Source organism: Trifolium pratense, linkage group LG7 (assembly GCF_020283565.1).
Source record: "Trifolium pratense cultivar HEN17-A07 linkage group LG7, ARS_RC_1.1, whole genome shotgun sequence".
NCBI lineage: Eukaryota > Viridiplantae > Streptophyta > Magnoliopsida > Fabales > Fabaceae > Trifolium > Trifolium pratense.
Window position 1 is genome coordinate 53,806,579 of NC_060065.1, and position 17,057 is coordinate 53,823,635.

The window sequence follows — 17,057 nt, forward strand, 5'->3', positions numbered from 1 at the left end:
TGATTGTTTATTATTATTATTATTATTATTACAAAACTATATAGTAATAAAAGTTTAGTAGATATAAAATTGAGAAGGGAAACAACAAAACTTAGAAGTAATCAAAAGAAGCGGTGTTTGAGAATGAGAAGTAATCCAAATGCATAAACTAGGAATGCCAAGCAACAATAATTTTTTGTATTATTAGACAATGAACAACAATTGGTTTCAAAAGAATAAATAAATGTAATCAAAGAACACAATTTTTGTTAACAAAGTTACTATTGCCATGCTATCACTAGCTAAATCTTTCATATTTCACTCTTTAATATGCTCCTTAGAAATGAACTCATGAAAATATACATCAATTAAATCGTTTGGTACTCAAATCACTCAAGACTTTCTTGTGGAAAAGTAAGTGATGTCATAGGAGAGTAATACAAGTTAAGTTTCAACAAATTAAATTATAAAACTAAACAAAATAGAAGATAGACACAACTCAGCAAAGTGAGAAAAATGGTTTAATTACATGAGAAAAAATAAAGTATTTCAAACAAGAAATCAAATCAAGAGGTGTGTCTTGAAAGGTATGTGCTATTATTGTAAGACATGGAATGACTTCGGGGCTTCGTTATGACCACAAAAATTACACAACTCCAAACATAACGAAGAAACACATTGGTTCAATTAAGATATTTTATCCTCACAATGTTTCCTCACATATAAAACGAAAATGGTTTTATAAAACACATTATTTTCATTCCAAATAGCGTGATTTTTTTTTCTTCAAAAGACTCCATATAAAAATGTCAACTTATATAAATAAGATTAAAATCTTCGAGATGACTACAAAATAATTTCAAGACTCTATGAAAACTTGTGGTTTATGGCACAACCTACACCATTGAAGGTGCCAAACACGATAACAAATTACCTCTCGTGGAAAAACAACGAGAGGGAGCAATGCTGTGATCTACTCTTCATTTAATTTACTTTATTATGTGAATTACTATTCATCATTTAAATGGATGACAATGATTTCACTCAAGAAAAAAGTGACTCGAGAATCTCCTCCCAAACACAAAAGATGATCGATCTAATCATGTTAATATACAATATATGTAAAACAAACACACATATTAATACATAGACGCACCATCAAACATGGATAAAGAAGCTTAATTTTTCGAAATTTTCTCATCCCACCACTCACTTTCTCGCCTACTCCTCTAGCGCGCAAAAAAATCGTAAAATACGTTTCGAACTGTTTTTTTAGTGTAAAATTTACACTATAAAAAATTCGGAAAACGTTTTCCGAATTGCTAGGGGGGTAGGGGAGAAAGTGAGTGGATAGGATGAGAAATTTCTAATTTTTCTTCATTGGGCCCTCCAACAAACTCTTAACTCAACAAAATACTAGCAATCTTTCATTTCATTTTCATTTGAAATCTTAGTTTTATTTCTAGTCACACCCTCTCTTTTTCTTTTTTGACAAATCTAGTCACACCCTCGTTTCCTTTTATTTTCATTTGAAATAAAAAAAAAAAGACTATTGGAGACCAATTAAGGTAAATATTTTATATAGTCAACCATTTTCATAAGTTAACAATGTTAAAATAAAGGCTTATATTTTTTATTTTTTCTATCAAATAGTCTAATGACTAGAAATTTACCTCCTCAGCATCTTGCTCCCTCCTTGGCATTAACGACAAGTGCTTCCAGCATCCATATACACATTGTTGGAGCAGCTGGGCATGCTGGGCTTCCAAATGGAGGCTTGCCAAATGGGTTGGTTGGAGTAGCCGACCTTCCAAATGGAGGCTTGTTAAGGACTTGATAAGCTCGAGCTGCATTTACCACGGGTGATATGCGACACATTATTTGGAAATAAAACGAAAACACAAACTCACAGCCTCTGATTCTTTGCAAACCTTTATTTTTTGCTGTACATATACTTTTCTAGTGAGGTTGTGCAATATTTTGCAAAAACAGCACAAATCCTCGTATGTGCCGTATAGTTAATCAGAACTTTATCACTTTATCCCTAACAATAATCTCGTTTCTATCTTTTCATTATATGATTTGAAATTTATTGCTTATTTCCATTTATGTTCTTTGTAGCCATTCATTCGCAGTTGATTCTAAGAAGGTCAGTTACAATTATGTTACTTCCATTTTTGTTGTTATTTTTTTTTTCTGTAGCTTGGTGCAGATTTCAGTTGAGCTTCAATCCTCTCATTAATGAGGGAAAACCCTAGTCTAGTCTATACATGACTTTCATACATGAGGCTAACCATTTGATATCGTCTTATTTCTTTGTGAGCATCCTCTCCACGACATGTATCCATCAGACCTTGCAAAAAATATCTTTAGGACGGACAAAGTATGTCACTCAACCATTCCATAGCAAGGGGATATTTCAAGTCCTGCATGGTAGTGGCTCTGTCAAGAAGAGGCTCTGAGGTCTTCATTTTTGGCGGTGATCATATGGCCAACGGCCCCATGTGAACATATGCACATTTTTTTTTTTAATGAAATTACTAGTCAGCTATATGACAAAAGTGTAGTTAAATTTGGGTGATTCAGTTTTTTTTTTTACCTGCACGTGGATCAATCAATATTTTTTTTAAGAACACAAATAAGAAATTAAGAATTTCACATACTTTGGTGAAATTGTCACGGAATACAATCCTTTCTCCCAATTTTAGTTGTATTATTAACTCAATCATGTCATATATGTAAACATAAAAACTGAAATAAAGAATGGTTATAGTGTTAGAAAAGCTAATTGAATCATGACCCAAAAAAAAGAGAGAAAAGCTACTTGAATAATTCAACAAAAACAAAAATGATCTTTACAACCTTGTTTTTCATTATAGTTACTTAGATAATCACTTAATTGCAATCTAATCGATTTCATTAGTGAATAATACAATTTGGGTACATAAAAAATATGTGTATAAATTAGTATATAATGTAATAGCAGGCCCCCTTTTTTTTTTTTTAATTAAAAAGGTGACATTGAAATATCAGTATTTTGTACACGTATACCAGTATGCTTTATTTCAAAAACAAAGATGAATGAAGGAACCTTTTTGTTGATAAAAAATGTTGAAGACAACCATGACAAAGTAGAAAGCTCAATATGAGATATCATAATAGTGAGATGATGACAAAGAAAGAGATAAGACTGAACAACCATATACTAGTTGTTTGTGTCTCGTTTCATAGCACAATAGACAACTAGTAAAAAGAAGGCACAAAACGACAACACCAATTTCAATTTATTAACCTCCTTATTAGGCCTAATAATGGCCCAAGATTCTATAGAATCACTCGCACCCACCCACTTTCTCCCGCACTCCCTAGCGCACCTAAAAAAATTTGGAAAATACGTTCTGAACTGTTTTTTAGTGTAAAATTTACACTATAAAAAATTCGGGAAACGTTTTCCGAATTTTTTGGGGAGTGCGGGAGAAAATGGTGGGTGCGTTGAGAAATTCTCACTTAATGGGGCCATGTTAAGCCCATCTACCCACCATCTTTCAGCAAATCATAAAAAACAAACAACTATTTTTGTTCCTAAACATGTGTGAGACGTTAAGCCACTAGGTTTGGTCTAGTGGTGAGTGGTTTGAGTAGTATGTTATAGGTCCTGGTTCGATCCTCAGCTCATTGTAAACAAAAAAAAAACGTGCGAGACGTTGATACTAATCATTAAATATATTGAATCGTAAATATAATTTTAGCGTCTTTATAATAATCAATTTAAAGATTGAAATGACAAGTAGAGGAGACATTTACATTTTAGCGCCGCACATTTAACTGAGCTGTAGTTAGCGGTGAAATGCTACTCAAACACATAGTTAGTTGGTTCTCCCCGAAATGCATTGAGGCGTAATAGTTGGTTGGACATCTGAGAGTAAAACCCATGTTTTCGGCGCAAATCCCTGAAAAATAAATATGACCCCAAAAGGGTCAGGGTCGGCTAGTGAGACGACATGGGATAAATTTCATTGTCGAGAGGAAACAACCTATATCACAAACTAAAGCCCCTAAATGATCATCTAGTGATAAAGGAAGTAGGAATGCATAGACAACCATGAAGTTTGTCTAGAAACAGCCACCCTTAAAAGAGTACGTAATGTAGTTCATTGATTGAGCGTTCTTGCACGAAGATTACTACTTTTGTTTATAAAAAATCAGTATCCAACCAAAGACCTAACTAATTTGCTAGACCAATTCTATCGTCCGAACCCAATTATAGAACAAAGCTCTACATAAATTTTTCTAATACAAAAGTTAACATTCTTCTAATACAAAAATTAACACCATACCATTTAAACTTAGAGATTTTCCTCTCGCACCCCTTGAGTCTCACACGCGCCTCCGGACCTTCTAATCTTACTCCATTACAACATTACATAAGGCACCTAGTCATAAAGCCAAACCAACTACATGAGGCATAAATAATGATATACAAACATCCTATAACACGATGTGCATCTACTTTAAGCACTCATCATCACCATAGATCACAAACCTCACATCTCAACCGTTGGATGAAAACAACCGGCCCCCACCAAAGAAATCTTCATTGACTAATCATAACATCACTCTTCACACTTCATAGCAGCCACAGTGACGTTAATCACACTGCACACAAATCAAACAAAAACCAGAAAAACAAACTCTCACGCATTTGATTCAAGTTAAGTTAGTTAGTGGAATAACACTCCGCGACGTCGTTTTGTTGTTGCTCTACTTCCACTTCAATCTCTCTGTTACGACGTCGTTTTCCTACCTAACTCCGACGCCACCGACACTCTTTCCTTCCATTTCCCGCTTCTCCGGTAATCATTCTTCGCATTTTCAATTTTCAATTTTACATTAATAAATCAGAATCAGCAAAAAAAATTAATAGAAAGTGATTTTTTATTTTATTTTTACCAAACGAGTCCCTATTTTTCCGTTATTTGAGATTAAAGTGCAAATGCGGTTGAATAGCTACCAAAATTAGAATATATTGAACCGTTCCGTTATTTTTGGTAATTTTTTTCGTTGTTGTTGCAATTGCATGATGAATGATGATGCATCTTATCGTTGTTAATGATTTTTTTGAAAAATGTGCTTGCGTGGACCACTACCGTTTGTTTTTTAAGCGCTTCCGCAATTTTAGCTTATGTGATTTTCGTTTTTGTCATTTTTAATTTCAATTTTTATGTTTTTTTTTGTGAATTATTAATTCATAAACCAACGTACACTTTTTTAATTTGTGCTAATCCTTGTTATTATTATTAGGTCAATAGGTTAATTAATTAGGAAAAGCTCCATACAGTGAAGTGAGATACAACTTTTACCCTAAAGGCTAATTATTGTGCTTTCTTTACAGAAAGATTTTCCACTATACTAATACTAACTAGTTTGAGTGAGATTAACCTGTTCGATTTTCTCATTTGTTGCGGTTGCCGATCAAATTAAAGTGGTAGCAGGTTTATTTTCTCTTTAATATGGTTTTGTAGTTGGTACCATAATTCTAACTGCTTGCTATTATGATATTGTTGATGGTTAGTTAGTTGGTATTAGTTTTTCTTTTGCATTTGTTTCATGTGGTTATTAAAACGGGGGTGCAAAAATAATATGTGAGTAGTTATAGCAGATACCCCAAGATGTCGATATATTTGTTAGGTTACAAGATCTTTGTTTTTGGAAGTTTGATTTGTAATTGTAATTCGGTTTTGCAGGTGGAAAATACACAGTGACATTAACCCGGCGGAAATTTTTTGGAAGATAAAAAGGCATTTTCAAAGCTGGTGCTTGGAATGTTTTAGAAGTGAAGCCTGAAAGCTATCCATATCAGAATGAGTAGAAAAGTTGTTGATGGGATCAAACCAGAGAAGCCTCCTCTGTCTTATGCCGATCTTCATAACGAGATTACAAAAAATGAGGCGGATAAATCTTTAAAAGGTTTTTCGAATCAACAACAGCAAGCAAATTGTAGAAGGGAAAATGAGGAAGATGAGCTTGTTATGCACATGTCAAGTTTACCAGGTTATTTGGAGAAGGGAGAAAAAATCCCTGAGAAGGCTTTGAATGTTGGGGTTCTTGATTGGACCAGTCTAGAACGTTGGCAGTACAGCAATAAACTTGCACCACACAGAAGTAGCCAGAGCTCGACATCTTGTAGTAATACTTCGTCTTCTATTCGTACTGATGAGTTATCTGGTAATTCTAGAAGGAGTCTAAATTGGTCTCCTTTGCGTCAAAAGAAAATCCCTCCATCAGTGCAATCTCACTCTATGGCCTCTACAAAGCAAGACCATTCTATAGCAGTCAAATCCTCGGGAGAAAATGTTGGAAATCGTTTGAATCTTGGAGGTAGCAACAGTCATATTGACTTACAAAGAAAATATGTTCGGACTGTTGATCATCTTTCCCGAAACCATCCTACTAGCATACTGAAAGGATGTGACAGGAAATATCTACGTCCACATATTATTAAGGAAAGTGGCATCTTGCCAAATGACCGAATTTGCGAGGCAACCTCATCTGCCAAGTTGGAAATGGGCACTCAAGATGATCAAATGGGAAAAAAAGTGGAGAATTTAAGAGAACAAAATATTGATGCGCATGATATGCTTGGAAAAAGCAAACCAATTGTTCTTATTTTACCTAGAGACGTCCCTCATAAAAACAATCATTGTGGAGCTCCTGATATGCGAACAACCTTGGATCAGAAGTTAGGAAGCCATAGTCAAACAAGAATTTCAGTAAATCCCAAGGAACCTTCCTGCACATATCTGAATTGCAATATTGCACACTCCCATTCTCTGCCAGATGAACATAGAGAAAACCATTCCCAACCTAAAGAGTCACGTTCCAGTTCCATAGATTCAGATAGTTTCAAAATTCCTGTTTCTACTTCAGAATCTGTACCGATCCGAATGAGAATGAGTCCATGCAGATCTAGAAAGGCCGAGGAAAGGAAACACAGCATTGCTGTATCTTCATCTGCAAATGGGCCTCCCACGGAAGTAGACCAGAAAGTAACTACTGAGAAACCAAGAAGCTCTTCACCTTTCCGTCGATTTAGCTTCAGCATGGGATTCACAAATAAAGTTTCTGGTTGTAAAGAGGTTGCACATGTGCCACACCAGAGCTCCATGGCTACACTTAAACCTAGTTCAGAAAATGCGAGAGGTTATTCTAGCTCAAACATTCCTGGCAGTGATAAACCTGGAAATGATGACAAACGTAGGTCCAGTCCTTTGAGGAGATTCCTTGATCCACTGGTGAAACCAAAGGCTGCAAACTGCCATCACTCTGCGGAGTTATCTCAAAAAGATTCAGAAAATGTGAGAGGTTATGTTGGCTCGAACATTCCAGGCAACAAATCCGGTGTTGCTGGGAAAAGCAGGTCCAGCCCTTTAAGGAGATTACTTGATCCACTGCTGAAACCAAAGGCAGCAAACTGCCATCACTCCATAAATTTATTTCAAAAAGAGTCAGTGTCAACAAATAAGAATTGTAGGTCAGGTAATGGGAAATGTTCCACTATACCGCCAGAGAAAGAATTGGGGAAGGACCAGAGATTTGGTTGCTCCACAGTTAACACTGCAGAATCGTCAAGTGAAGAGAAGAATATGCCATCAACGTCTCAAGCTCTACTGAGGATTTCCATGAAGAATGGTCAGCCCCTTTTTACTTTTGCTGTTGGCAACAATAGCAACATTCTTGCTGCCACGGTGAAGAACTTAACTGTCTCAAGACAAGAGGAATGCAAATGTATCTATACTTTTTTCACCTTTAAAGAGGTTAAAAAGAAGAATGGAAGTCGGACGAATCACTCAAGCAAAAGCAAAGGTCCTGATTACGTTCACCACGTCATTGCCCAACTGAAGCTTTCTGATTTGCACTATGATTATTCAAATGGTCAGAACCGTGTGGATTCTATCACAAAAGAGTTTGTTTTGTTTTCTGTAAAGCTCAAGCAAGGAGATGCTCAGGTGACTGACTATCAGCCAAATGACGAGCTTGCTGCTATAGTTGTCAAATCACCTAAAGCCGTCAATTATGAGCATCAGAGCAGTTGGCAGAATGAACATCAAGAGGTAACAGCGGTGCTTCCAAGTGGGGTTCATAGTCTTCCAAGTGATGGTGGACCTTCGTCGTTGATTGAGCGCTGGAAAACTGGCGGATCCTGTGATTGTGGAGGTTGGGATTTGGCTTGTAAACTAAAAATTCTTGCAAACAAGAATCAAACGTGCAGAACATCAAGAACATCAGAAGCTTATTTTGCAGATCAACATGAGCTTTTCTTCCAGGTATTTTCTCATTGATTAATTTAAGTTGGGTATCCTTCTATGCATATTCCACGTGAACCTTAGTTGGTTGGTTAGCTTGTAGATAATTGATTACTAAAGTTTCTTTTTTTACCTTAAATGCTTAATACAGGGGAATGACCAATGTCAAGATAACTGTCCTGTTTTCAATTTTTCCCATTTTGAACCTGGAGTATATTCAATAGCTTTTGGTTCATCGCTTTCACCCTTGCAAGCGTTCTCCATATGCATAGCAATGGTGGATGGTAAGCTCCCTCATGAACTTTCTGGATCAAGAAACTTCATTGAGGGAAAAGATCGGAGAGAATCGGCGGACATTCCTGCAAGTTACGTTGCTTATCCTCCAGTCTCTCCAGTTGGAAGGGCCTAAAATTTATGGAGTAAAGCCATTTCTTATGCCTCCTTGCCATTAAGTGCAGAACATGGGTAACCAGCAAATAAACGTTTTTTTACTAGAGTAGTATGTTATTGATAACTGATGCATAGGTGAGAAAGCCTTGCAAGTTCGTAACTCCATTGTTAGCTAACAACCAGTTAAAGTGTGAATATCATGAATAAATTGTATTTTTTTATCTTCTAGTATTTCATATTTGTCTCATTCACCTTGACCTGGTTGACCAAAACAATAAATCTTGTATTTAGAGTCGTATCATCGAATGGGTAAGTGACCACTTTCAATATGCCTTCTTGAGGTAATGTGATGTACAAGTGTACTACTACTAAAACTTGATTTTTAAAAGGTAGTTGAGTCCATATGTAAATTTCTGTAATCTCTAGAGTTGAGTCCCATTTGTACCTGTTGTATATGATTAGTCAATGAACTCTAGAGATTCAGATACCAATGGCAGTGATATTGAAAGTGCATATGGAACATATAAACAGCAGAGATTGAAAAAGCAAAAACCATATATGCTACTAGTCCTCAACGTATGAAATGCCTCTGTTGTTAAATATTACTATTACTGTTACTATTACATTATCTACACAGACAATAGATTAGAATTATTAGAAAAGTAGAAGGGGTGAGTAAAACTCGGAAAAGGTTGTACACTTATTTGAATAATAACTTCTGCCCTGAGCTCTGATTTGGTGGATTTTATCATTGGAGAAGGACAGCATCTGCAAATATGCGAGATTTCTGTCTAACTTCTCTTGATTTTATGTAAACGTCGGTTATAAAGTTGACTTGGTGGTTAAACGGAGAAGTTAAAGAGTTGAGTGATACAAAACTTGTGGCTCATATCCACTTAACAATCCTAATGGTGTAAAGTCACTGCGACCCACATTTTCACGACTTTGAGCCAACAACTCTACTAGATCTCTGGTGCCAATTCCACCATTTGGAAAGCATGCATGTAGTTGACCAGAAGGGAAGCATGCATGTAACTACGAAGTAACAATTGATACTAGAATTATTTTGGGAAATCGTTATGTTTTGCATATATAATATCAAATAATAAATAGTTAAATATTTCTAGTTCTTAATTTTAAATTTTGGTTTATGACAGTCTTTATAAAATATTTCTTCGCGGTTTAGTCCTTATATTATTTTCCATCAATAATTCTAGTATCAATTGTTAAGTTAACTCATGCCTCTGCTCTGCTGTTATTTAATATTTTTATTAATTTAAACGTCAAAAGAGACAGAAATAAAAATAATATCACTGGGTGATTAAACTTTTGAAACGTCAAAAGTTAACTCTTGAACCGTGATTAAACTTTTAAACGTCAAAAGAGACAGAAATAAAAATAATAAAAATGTGGAATCAAACCTAATGCAAGAGTGTCTTTTTGTGTGGATCTTTGGATCACACCAAAATCCTCAGTCCCACCACATGTTGTTTTTATTGAAAAGTGAACCGCAGCCATATTAGGTGACCAAACCTCTTTTAATAATGGATAAAATACAATAGTTTAAAAGAGACCATAATAATAGATAGTGACAAAGCAGAGACATAGCTAATAATGCATTGCAGAGAGCAAATGATGCAGAAAGGTGGTGATTGACTGATACTACCAAACACATTTCCTTTGAACTTTCTCTCTTCTCTTCATTCTCTGTCCCCTTATCTTTTTCATCCATGAATGGATAGTGGAACAAAATAAGAACATAATAAAAGTGTTGCAGTATTCTGCTGCATTTTCAGCAATGGGTGCTAGTTGCTCAAGATTCTGCTTATGCTGCTTGCCCTCCAATACAAAATCCAATCTTCATCAATTGCCTGATCATGGTAAACTGTTCTTGCTATCCACACTACCTTGGCCAATGAAAAAAAAAGAATATTTTTTATCATTGTCTTTTTCAAATTCAAGTTTTGATTTTTTAAAGCTGATTCATTTGAGGTTATAGATGATGGGAACAAGGGTGATGAGAAGGATTCTTGGGGTGGTTTAACTAATTTCAGCTTGGACCAACTAAGTATTGCCACGTCAGGATTTTCACCAGACAACATTGTATCAGAACATGGTGAGAAAGCTCCTAATATTGTCTACAAAGGAACAATTGGAGATCACATGTTGGTTGCTGTGAAACGTTTCAACAAGTCTGCCTGGCCTGATTCACACCAATTCCTAGTTCGTTCGTACTTCTCTATCAATTTCAATTTTGCATTTTGCATGCGTGCGAGTACATGGAAGCTATGAAGCACAGTCACGGACACACAAATACTAACTCCGGTCCTTAATAGATTAGTAAATTTTCTCTTATATTAAGGACCGGAGGGAGTAATAATTTGAGATGATAAAAGTAATTGTGTATAATCACAAGTGTGAGTGTCATGTCAGTGTCGGACACTCAGACACGCATACAATTTGAAATGTCGGTGGTGCATATGATGGAAGTTGATGTTTGATGTGTTTTATTTGGTTGGATATTTTAGGAGGAAGCACGAGAAGTGGGGAATCTAAGAAATGAAAGGTTAGCTAACTTGGTTGGTTATTGTTGTGAAGGAGAAGAGAGATTGCTAGTTGCTGAGTTTATGCCTAATGAAACTCTCTCTAAACATCTATTTCACTGTGAGTTTTCATTTCATTTCATTTTTTTCCCGTTTCTTCCATGCATTCTTCAGCAATCAACAACAGAAAAATAACTAATCAAGTATTACTAGTCATTGATTAAGAAAAATAAAGGAACCAATAACAATTGGTACTTGGTCTCACACAACATGGCGAATCAGAACCACGATTCTAATTGCGTCTCATAAGAGGAGAGTAACAGAAGTAAGAGAGGTTCTTTGAGATAGGCCTTAATTATATGCTGATCATGATACACAAATATTTGATATTTTGCTTAAGAAGCTAAATAAAGGGCTCAATTTAAGAATATGCTGACCATGATGTAAACTATATGCTGCTAGCGGAGACTCAGCCTATGAAATGGGCAATGAGGTTGAGAGTGGCCTTGTATTTAGCACAAGCTTTGGAATACTGCAGCAATAGAGGAAAGGCATTGTACCACGATCTTAATGCTTACAGAATTTTGTTTGATCAAGTAAGCTTTTTTTTTTGGACAAAGAACAAGTAAGCTTTTATGATTAGGTTTTTGCCTCTTTTTAATCATCATGTTTTATGGTGGATAGGATGGCAACCCTAGACTGTCTTGTTTTGGACTAATGAAAAACAGCAGAGATGGTAGAAGTTACGGTACAAATATAGCTTTTGCCCCTCCAGAATATTCGAGGACAGGTAAAAATTGAAGGCGATAATAGTGCTTTTGGTCCAAATAATATAGTTTCAATTTGGTTTTAGTCTATGATTTTGTTTTTTAAGATTATGTCCTGCAATTTTAGATTCATTTATCTTAGCCTTTGATCGCCAACATTTTTCATGCATTCTCACTATTCAATTTCTTTACTAAGCCAGCACTGTTAATTGAAATTTGCAGGAAAAGTTACTCCTGAAAGTGTAATTTACAGTTTTGGAACACTTTTGCTTGATCTTCTGAGTGGAAAGCATATCCTACCCAGCCATGTATACTCCCTCATTCCCTGCTTCACACTTTCTTCTCTTTATTTTATTGCACTGAGTGTTTTGTTTAGTGATCAATCTTTGATTCATAGAAATTTTGACAACTTGTGCTTGAAATTTATTGGACTAATGGATACCAAATCTATGTAGCACTTCAAGTTGAAAATGTGTCTGACACGTGTTGCTATTCAACACTAATATGATATTGACATATGTTACGTTCAAATTTCAACCACTTTCATTTTCTCAAATTATTACTGATACTTATGTGTATGTGTATGTGTATGTGTTGTGTTTGTTGTTTGTGTCAACGTCAATATTTCACACGCTATAATCCTTTTACATGTAGGCACTTGACCTTATTCGTGCCAAAAAAATTCAGCTGTTAACGGACTCGTGTTTGGAAGGTCATTTTTCAAATGATGATGGAACTGAGTTATTGAGATTAGCATCACGTTGTTTGCAGTACGAACCTTGCGAGAGACCAAATGCCAAGTCACTTGTGAATGCTCTAACTCCTCTTGAGAAAGAAACTTCAGTATGAACTTCTTTTTCCCTTGCTGCTTTTTGTTTCTATTTTTCTCTATAATAACAAGTCAACCAAGTATCTTATGGAACTTGCTTGAGGTTTATCCCATCAGGATCCACTGCAGTAGTAGAGCATGCAGTTACACGCATTAGTCTATCTCAACCATTGATTTGAAATCACACGACTAAAACCAGTGACTGCGTGCGCAATTACTAGTCCAACCCAAATCCACTTGTATTCTGCCACATTATTGAAGTCCAATAGAGAACAGAAATTTAATTGGTTTACATCTAGTGTTCGACGTGTCGAGTCGAGATCGGCTAATGCATGTAACTGCATGCTTTTCTACTGCAGTAGATTCGGATAGCATATAAATTTATTTGGTTTATAACTAGTTTTTATTGGCAGGTTTCATCACTTGTTTTATTGGGCATACTTGATGAGAGTGAACCACCAAAGGAAATAGTTCCATTGACACCATTTGGTGAAGCTTGCTCCAGAAAAGATCTCATTACAATACACAAAATTTTGGAGAGAGTGGGGTACAAGGATGATGAAGATGTTGCAAATGAGGTACTTCAAAGTTTCCTCACATTTGTTTCTCATTTGATGATTTTATTAAGAGAATATACAAATTTTTCAAAAGCTTTTTGATGACAAATGTACTAGCAGTATATTTTTAGAAAAAAATATCACATTTCTCTTAAGCTTTCTTTCGAAAAATTCATATTATCCTCGAGTTTGATTGCTAAAAATATCACATTTCTTTAGAAAAAAATTTAATTCATTAATTCAACGATTTGCAAAGAATTTGTATACTACCGTTCGTTCTTGTCAAGCTTGTACTTCATTAACCTTGTTCCATATTTTTGGCCTTGTGATCTTTCTTTGCAACACAGCTTTCTTTCCAAATGTGGACAGATCAATTACAAGGAACACTGAATTCGAAGAAACATGGAGATTCTGCTTTTCATGCTGGAGAATTCTCTAAGGCCATCGACTTTTATACACAAGTAAGCCAGCTAGAAATGCTCAAAATAATTTTCCATTTTCTATTCAAGTAAAACATTTGTGTATATTTTTTAACTTAACACATTGATAGGAGTAAAATCAATTCTATAACTTGATGATTTCTATTACTTTTTCTGTTGCATGTCTGTGCAGTTCATCAATGGTGGGACTATGGTATCACCAACTGTGTATGCAAGGAGGTGCTTGTGTTACTTGATGAACAACATGGCACAAGAAGCACTAGGAGACGCCATGCAAGCTCAATTAATATCACCCACGTGGCCGACCGCATTCTATCTTCAAGCAGTTGCCTACTTCACCATTGGGATGGACATTGATGCACTTGAAAGCCTTAAAGAAGCTACAACATTGGAAACCATAGCATAGGAATTGAATTGAAATGTATATACAAAATTACAGCGAGTCACTGTAATTTTGACAAATCCTTCGCAATTCCAAACATGCTCAAACTAATAATTGTAATTGTCTTATTTATTTATGTTTATTAGTTGTGAATCTCAAATTGCTCTTACCTAGTATACCCTCATTATTAATAGTTGATAGTTGATTTATTTAGCTTCCAACAAAACTCCAAATTACCTGAAGTTACTCTACCGTGCATAACAAATATCATCGCATGGAGAGAAAGTGCAATTAGGTAGCAAGATAATATAGTCCAATTTTTTTAACAGAGTAACAAAATAAACAGAGCATAAAAATCAAGAGTGGTATCAAAAAGGAAGAATGAACTAAAATCACCGAGTAAATTATTCTAGAGTTTTCTATGAGTACATCGAACTCATAACAGATATTCAAACTCTTAATAAACTATCTTAGACCTCAACACAGTCATCGGGAAAAAAATAAAGACCTTGCAAAATATTAAATTGAATCTTCCTCAGGCTGCAACTACTACAATTGTAGTCAGAGCTCATGCCGCAAAATAGAACACCGATATAATATACTTGGATTACACTGGAGGCCTCCCAGAACCAAGGAGCTGACCAATTAGATTAGTCACCTGAAAACAACAAAAAAGCCACTTTAGACAACAATAATGATTATGGTCAAAATGTGCAGTTTAAAAACCATATTCAGATTTATTAAAAAAAAAAATATTCAGATCGTAACTTCACAAATTGCTTTGCTTTGAATTGCATCACACTATCAAGGCAATAAACAGTAGAAATCTCAAAAAGAACACATTTAACAGATGGTAAACCCAACTAAGTCTTAAACATCTAAGAAACTATCTTAGCACGAGAAAAAAGCAACTAAATGTTGAATTTGCAAAAAGCAATAACTAATATAGACAAAAAAAAAAACTTTCTAGTGACACATTCAATCCAAAAGGAAACATAAGGAACATCTTACATGCCAGTATTTGGAAACACAGCGGTCAATGCAACTATTTTCACCCATATTTAACTCGGACTCCTTGTACCTGAGCAAATACAGTGACAGACATATCATTAACATCAGATAACTCTTTTGAATGAATAAGAAACAACACTTTCTCAAACAGTTAATGTAACTAAAAAAGAGCTTTTACATACTTATTGTCGACACACTTGTTGAAGCAGGACTGGGTCATCCTGAATGGTAAAAACAAAAAAGTGTAAGCCAAATGAATTATTATGCCACCAACAAATCTTCATTATACTAGCTTGTTGAAAAATCACACGGCAAACACATAACAAGATAAACATTCTAGCCGAGTATGTTTGAGCCACTGTGATTTTGCAAAAGCTACATTTTGGAGCTTGAACAAAATTAGAGTGCCATCATGATTTTGGGACTGTTTAGATTAGCTTATTTTTGAGCTTATGAAAAATAGCTTATGCAAATAAATAAGCTGTTATGTTAATTTGTAAGTTCTTGCTAGTAAAAATTGTATCTTCATAAGCTATTATTTCATAAAATACCTTAACAAACTTATAAATAATACATAAAAGCTTATTTATTGTATAAGTTGTTTTGCATAAGCTCCAATCCAAACATGCACTTAATACCAATAGAATTAAAAAGGGCTAATTAAGGTGTGAAGAACCTACTTGTTGAACAATTCAACCCTATACTCCATCTCTTTCTCAGCAATTCCAAGCATCTGCTCAATTACCAAATAAATTATTCAAACACAAGAAACAGAAAACAATAAATCTAATAACAATAATAATACCCAGAAATAAAAAATCAAACTTGAAATTAAATTGGGAATCAATTTTTCATGCAAAGCATAATGAAGACACAGAAAAATCAAATTCAAGAAAGAGCAGAGAATACCTGCCTGTTCGTTATCCAAACCAGCAGGGGGAACTCCGGCCATTGTAACCTAAAAGAATTGGGATGATGAGAACAATTGAATTACAATTACAATGGAGCCGAGAAAATTATTGAATATTGAAAAGTAAAAGGATGATCAAAGATGTAACTCACGAGTGATAGTGTTGATTGTAAGCTGCAAAACTAAACCCTAAAACTTGCAATTCGCTCCAATCTCTGATTTAGGGTTTTTGGACCAAACTAAAGTACTACTTATGTCTCAACTTGACGGCACTGTTTTATGTTCTAAAGCCACGTGTTTTAATTTATCTTTTTCCTTAAAAAAGGATTTTTTTTTGACAAAAAAAAAGGATTTATTTATTTTTTAAAAAGAGTCCCAATAATTTTATATATTAAGTTTCAAGCACACGTTAACATTCTCCTAGTTTATACTGTCGCCGTTCTTTTTTATTTATCGTTTTAAAAAAAAAATAACAAATTAAAAAAAATGTATTTTTGCACCTATCTTCCTATTATACCATAATTTTAACCCACCAATAAACTCTTTTTTTTCACAAACTTTCTATTCCCAATAAATTTAATATATTCTTGATTCAATTTTTTTTTAATATATTATGTAAAAAAAACAAATTTAATATTTTATGTACCAAAAAAAATTAATTTTTAATTTTTTTTAATTTTCCAAATATATAGCATTAATTAGTTTTATTGAAAGGAGACTATAATAGACAAAATATAATAAATTATCAAAACGATAAATAATTTAAAACAATTTTTTTCTAAAACGACAAATAAAAAGGAACGAAGATGAGTAGTAATACTTTTAATTAACATTTTTTGTCAATGGGAATAACTTTAAATTTCCATTTCCAAGAAATTCATAGAAGATCATTGCATCTTAAAAGCTAAAAATTATAGGTTGAATGCTTACTTTAAGTCATTGAAGT

At 34.5% G+C, this 17,057-nt stretch overlaps 3 protein-coding genes across 8 annotated transcripts; 2 read left to right on the top strand and 1 right to left on the bottom strand.

Moving 5' to 3' along the window:
- Positions 1–4,387: 4,387 nt before the first annotated feature.
- Positions 4,388–8,892, top strand: LOC123898020. 3 transcript variants are annotated; one of them, XM_045948862.1, is made up of 3 exons: positions 4,388–4,832; positions 5,724–8,303; positions 8,434–8,892. In XM_045948862.1, the coding sequence occupies exons 2-3, from the start codon at positions 5,841–5,843 to the stop codon at positions 8,689–8,691; spliced, it is 2,721 nt and encodes a 906-aa protein (XP_045804818.1). In that variant the 5' UTR covers positions 4,388–4,832; positions 5,724–5,840; the 3' UTR covers positions 8,692–8,892. The 3 variants fall into 3 exon arrangements, with proteins under 3 accessions (XP_045804818.1, XP_045804820.1, XP_045804819.1); XM_045948864.1 differs by lacking the exon at positions 4,388–4,832 and adding an exon at positions 4,846–5,027; XM_045948863.1 differs by lacking the exon at positions 4,388–4,832 and adding an exon at positions 5,306–5,471.
- Positions 8,893–10,155: 1,263 nt separating this feature from the next.
- LOC123898510 (serine/threonine-protein kinase BSK5-like) lies at positions 10,156–14,354 on the top strand. Of its 3 annotated transcripts, none has more exons than XR_006805331.1 (10): positions 10,156–10,552; positions 10,672–10,895; positions 11,201–11,336; positions 11,678–11,811; positions 11,900–12,005; positions 12,205–12,290; positions 12,637–12,825; positions 13,225–13,389; positions 13,738–13,829; positions 13,981–14,121. XR_006805331.1 is itself a non-coding variant. In XM_045949485.1 (10 exons), exons 1-10 carry the CDS (start codon positions 10,471–10,473, stop codon positions 14,212–14,214), a joined length of 1,470 nt encoding a protein of 489 aa, XP_045805441.1. In that variant the 5' UTR covers positions 10,158–10,470; the 3' UTR covers positions 14,215–14,354. The 3 variants fall into 3 exon arrangements, 2 of the variants coding, with proteins under 2 accessions (XP_045805441.1, XP_045805442.1); XM_045949485.1 differs by having other exon boundaries at positions 10,158–10,552; positions 13,716–13,829; positions 13,981–14,354; XM_045949486.1 differs by lacking the exon at positions 10,156–10,552 and having other exon boundaries at positions 10,758–10,899; positions 13,716–13,829; positions 13,981–14,354.
- Positions 14,355–14,558: 204 nt separating this feature from the next.
- Positions 14,559–16,387, bottom strand: LOC123898511 (mitochondrial import inner membrane translocase subunit TIM10-like). 2 transcript variants are annotated; one of them, XM_045949487.1, is made up of 6 exons: positions 16,264–16,387; positions 16,115–16,159; positions 15,882–15,934; positions 15,384–15,422; positions 15,202–15,271; positions 14,559–14,848 (listed from the first exon to the last, which is right to left on the bottom strand). In XM_045949487.1, the coding sequence occupies exons 2-6, from the start codon at positions 16,151–16,153 to the stop codon at positions 14,798–14,800; spliced, it is 252 nt and encodes an 83-aa protein (XP_045805443.1). In that variant the 5' UTR covers positions 16,154–16,159; positions 16,264–16,387; the 3' UTR covers positions 14,559–14,797. The 2 variants fall into 2 exon arrangements, with proteins under 2 accessions (XP_045805443.1, XP_045805445.1); XM_045949489.1 differs by having other exon boundaries at positions 16,111–16,159; positions 16,264–16,377.
- Between the last annotated feature and the right edge of the window lie 670 nt (positions 16,388–17,057).

What these genes read in the sequence shown, in the direction of transcription:
- LOC123898511 (XM_045949487.1), bottom strand. Translation starts at nt 16,153, where the DNA reads ATGGCCGGAGTTCCCCCTGCTGGTTTGGATAACGAACAG. An exon ending in CTGGTTTGGATAACGAACAG is followed by an intron (nt 15,935 to 16,114) that starts GCAGGTATTCTC and finishes GTAATTGAGCAG; the next exon opens with ATGCTTGGAATTGCTGAGAA. An exon ending in AGGGTTGAATTGTTCAACAA is followed by an intron (nt 15,423 to 15,881) that starts GTAGGTTCTTCA and finishes TTTACCATTCAG; the next exon opens with GATGACCCAGTCCTGCTTCA.
- LOC123898020 (XM_045948862.1), top strand. Translation starts at nt 5,841, where the DNA reads ATGAGTAGAAAAGTTGTTGATGGGATCAAACCAGAGAAGCCTCCTCTG. An exon ending in AACATGAGCTTTTCTTCCAG is followed by an intron (nt 8,304 to 8,433) that starts GTATTTTCTCAT and finishes TGCTTAATACAG; the next exon opens with GGGAATGACCAATGTCAAGA.
- LOC123898510 (XM_045949485.1), top strand. Translation starts at nt 10,471, where the DNA reads ATGGGTGCTAGTTGCTCAAGATTCTGCTTATGCTGCTTGCCCTCCAAT. An exon ending in CTCTAAACATCTATTTCACT is followed by an intron (nt 11,337 to 11,677) that starts GTGAGTTTTCAT and finishes ATATGCTGCTAG; the next exon opens with CGGAGACTCAGCCTATGAAA. An exon ending in ATGAAGATGTTGCAAATGAG is followed by an intron (nt 13,390 to 13,715) that starts GTACTTCAAAGT and finishes TTTGCAACACAG; the next exon opens with CTTTCTTTCCAAATGTGGAC.